This window comes from Mus caroli, chromosome 4, assembly GCF_900094665.2.
Source record: "Mus caroli chromosome 4, CAROLI_EIJ_v1.1, whole genome shotgun sequence".
Classification (NCBI taxonomy): Eukaryota; Metazoa; Chordata; class Mammalia; order Rodentia; family Muridae; genus Mus; species Mus caroli.
The window spans coordinates 140,015,897-140,019,462 of record NC_034573.1 but is presented as its reverse complement, the minus strand read 5'-3'; the positions used below and the strand labels follow the sequence as shown (position 1 = coordinate 140,019,462).

Below are 3,566 nucleotides of genomic sequence, written 5' to 3'. Positions count from 1 at the left end.
AAAAAAAAAAAAAAAAAAAAAAAAAAAAAAAAAAAAACACAACAGCAAGTACTTTGACTTGATGAGCCATCTTGCCAGCCCTAATTGTGGAATTTTAGCTGTGATTTATTGGTCAGAGTTGTCTTATTTATACTGTTGTTGTTGTTGTTGTTGTTGTTGATTAACCTTTCCTGAAAGCCCATGATCAATGGAAAAGAGATTGTACTAGCTCACAGCCGACAACTTCTGGAAGTTTGTTTATCTCTTGAAAAGCCTTTGCAGGGAAAACCAAAGGCAGAGACAAAGACAAGGCTAATGACTGCCCAGGCGTTCTCAGGGGTGGGGGTGGGGTGAGGAGCGTGACTCAGCACTGAGTGGGGTCGGCCCAACACACACACACACACACACACACACACACACACACACACACACACACTCCCATCCTGCAGTTCTTCACTTTGGCTGGCCTGAGCTAACTATTGTAGATGAGGCTGGCCTCAAACTCACAGAGATCCATCTCTGCCTCCTGAGTGCTGAGTCTGTGCTGAGAGACTGAGAAAAAAGCCCAGGTGTGCACCACCTCTGGCAACAGCAGCTTCCAGACTTCTCTGCCTGCTAATTTGCTTACATCCAGCCACGTCATCCCTCCTCCCCACCCCACATTTGGAAGGATAGGTAGAAGGTCACTCTGGCATCAACTAGGAGATGCAGGAGGACACCGGTCAGGAGGTACCCACCCTGCTTCTGAAGGACCCTGAGAGCTGGCAAGGCCACTCCTGACTGGTCACTGGGAAAGGCTGACTGCTGGGAAGCCACAAGTGTAGCTTTAAAAGAGCCTCCTTTTCTAAACAATTAGGGAAGAGCTTTCTAAAACTAACGCAGCAGTTCTCAGCAGCCTAGGCTGTGAAAGCTGTGGGTGAGGTTTACCAACCAGTCCCTCAACCTTTTTTTTTTTTTAAAGATTTGTTTATTTTATGTATGTATGTATGTATGCATGTATGTAAGTACACTGTAGCTATCTTCAGATACACCAGAATAGGGCATCAGATCTCATTACAGATGGTTGTGAGCCACCATGTGGTTGCTGGGAATTGAACTCAGGACCTCTGTAAGAGCAGCCAGTACTCTTAACCACTGAGCCTCAAATTCACCCTCAAATTCGAAACAGGGTTTCTCTGTGTAGCTCTGGCTGTCCTGGAACTCACTCTCTAGACCAGGCTGACCTCGAACTCAGAGATCTGCCTGCCTCTGCCTCCCAAGTGCTGGGATTAAAGGTGTGCGCCACCACACCCGGCTGCTCCTCAACATTTTAAGACCACAAATCACAGTTTAAAAAAATACAGAAATTGGACTGGAGAGACAATTCACTGTTTGCTCTTCCAGAGGACCTGGGTTCAATCCCCAGCACCCCACATGGCAGCTCATAACTGTCTGCAACTGCAGTTCCAGAGGACCTGACACTGTCCGTCAAACAGACACACATGCAGGCAAAACACCAATGCACAAAACATAAAACCAAAATCCCACAACAACCCAGAAATCTATTGTTTGACTTGGCTCTCTTACATATGCACAGATAAATAACTGAGTTAGAATTTTATGAGTCCTTTTCCTTCTCATGACATAGGACAGTCTATCGAAGGCACTGCTCACTAAATGACACTAGCCTCCAACGGGCCATTATCTTAGTCGATGCTGAGATGCTGAGAAAAAAGACCAGGCTGGAAGAATCCTTCTAAAGTCAGGGTTTGTAGTTGACTCAGAGAAAGGACAGCTTTCCTGGGCTAGGAATTGTGGCTCAGCGATAAAGTGATTATTTAGCTTTCACAGGGTCCTGGGTTCAATCCCAGCTTTGGAAAAACTAAGCAAAAGGCAGCTTCCCCTCCAGGAAGCATCGCTGTGAATGAAGATCTGCCTGCTGGCCACCCACAAGGATGAGGAACAAACTCAAGTGTCTGGGTAGGGTCAGCTTCAGAACTCTCTGTGCTTCAAGGCCCCCAGAATGCACAGCTCCCTGGGAGCCACCAGGAAGGGCTCCTTACCTGCACAGATTCCAACCAGAAGTCTGGAAATAATTATTAGCTCAAACGATTGGGCAATTTGGCTGCAGCCCATTAAGATGGCCGGCAGGATGGAGAATATGTTGTTGAACAGCAGGGCCCCTTTTCTGTGGAGGGTAAAAGCTGGGTTAGCTTAGGGATCCTTTTGTTCAGCCATTTCATTGTTCATTCAGCAGCAATCCATTCAGCCAACAAACACTCCTTAATGTCTGCTCTCAGCAGCATCCCCTAGTTACGCAGTGAGCTTCACTGGGCCCTGGAACTGACAGAGGTCAGGTGCATGTCCTGCTGTGGGGGCAAAGGTCAGAGGGCACTGGTGTCAGGGACAGAGAAACATGGACTGAGATACAAGGCCTGGGCTTGCCCCTGAGCCGGAGACCTAACACTTACAAGACTGAGGTATGTGGATTGCTGGACCTAGCAGCACAGGTCAAACCTGGCAGCCCGCAGTGAAGATTGTCTCAGAAACAGACAGGCTTGGCATGTGGCTTGCCTAGCATGTGCCGGGGCCTGGATTCAGTTCCAATACAACAATTAAAAACAAGACAAGCAAACAAAAAATCCGTAAGAATGTAGGATGGAGACCGCTGGCAAGGCCACTCTGCCCTTGCAGAGGACCTGGGTTCAAGTCCCAGTACCCACATGGCAGCTCACAACTGTTTGTAACTCTGGTTCCAGGGGAACCCATACCCTCTTCTGGTCTCCCGGGCATCAGACACACATGCAGGAAAAACGCCCATAAACATAAAATAAAATGAAGAATAAAAAAATTAAAAAGCAAATAAAAAAGGGGCTAGACACAGATTTTTTTTTTTAATTTATTATATGTAAGTACACTGTAGCTGTCTTCAGACACTCCAGAAGAGTGTGCCAGATCTCATTACGGATGGTTGTGAGCCATCATGTGGTTGCTGGGATTTGAACTCTGGACCTTCGGGAGAGCAGACCAGTGCTCTTACCCACTGAGCCATCTCACCAGCCCCTAGACACAGATTTTGTACCCTTCACAGATAGTAATTCAATAAGATAATAGACAAACAGGTGGGTAGGGGATTGGGAGGGTGGGTATGGGGGACTTTTGGGATAGCATTGAAAATGTAAATGAGGAAAATACCTAATAAAAAAATTATAAAAAAAAAGATAATAGACAAACTAGAAGATTCTAGAAATATAAGCTCTAGGTGGCTTTGAGATGGGTTTTTAGATACAATGCCAAAATATAATGCACGAGAGAAAGAACTGATGCTTAAAATGAAGGAAAAAAGTTGGAAAACATAGGAATTAAGACAACAAAAAAGCTAATACGGACTGAGATCGAGGTCCAACAACAGCCTTAAGAAATGCCAAAATTGGGGCTGGTGAGATGGCTCAGTGGGTAAGAGCACCCGACTGCTCTTCCAAAGGTCCGAAGTTCAAATCCCAGCAACCACATGGTGGCTCACAACCACCTGTAATGAGATCTGATGCCCTCTTCTGGTGCGTCTGAAGACAGCTACAGTGTACTTACATATAATAATAAATAAATAA

General features: G+C 46.0%; 1 protein-coding gene across 2 annotated transcripts in view; it reads right to left on the bottom strand.

Moving 5' to 3' along the window:
* Positions 1–3,566, bottom strand: part of Slc2a5 (solute carrier family 2 member 5) — a 26,068-nt gene that overhangs the window by 12,429 nt on the left and 10,073 nt on the right. For both annotated transcript variants that reach the window (XM_021161398.2, XM_021161400.2), the window contains exon 5: positions 2,022–2,146. In XM_021161398.2, the coding sequence (XP_021017057.1) occupies positions 2,022–2,146 (125 nt within the window). The remainder of the gene's footprint in view (positions 1–2,021; positions 2,147–3,566) is intronic.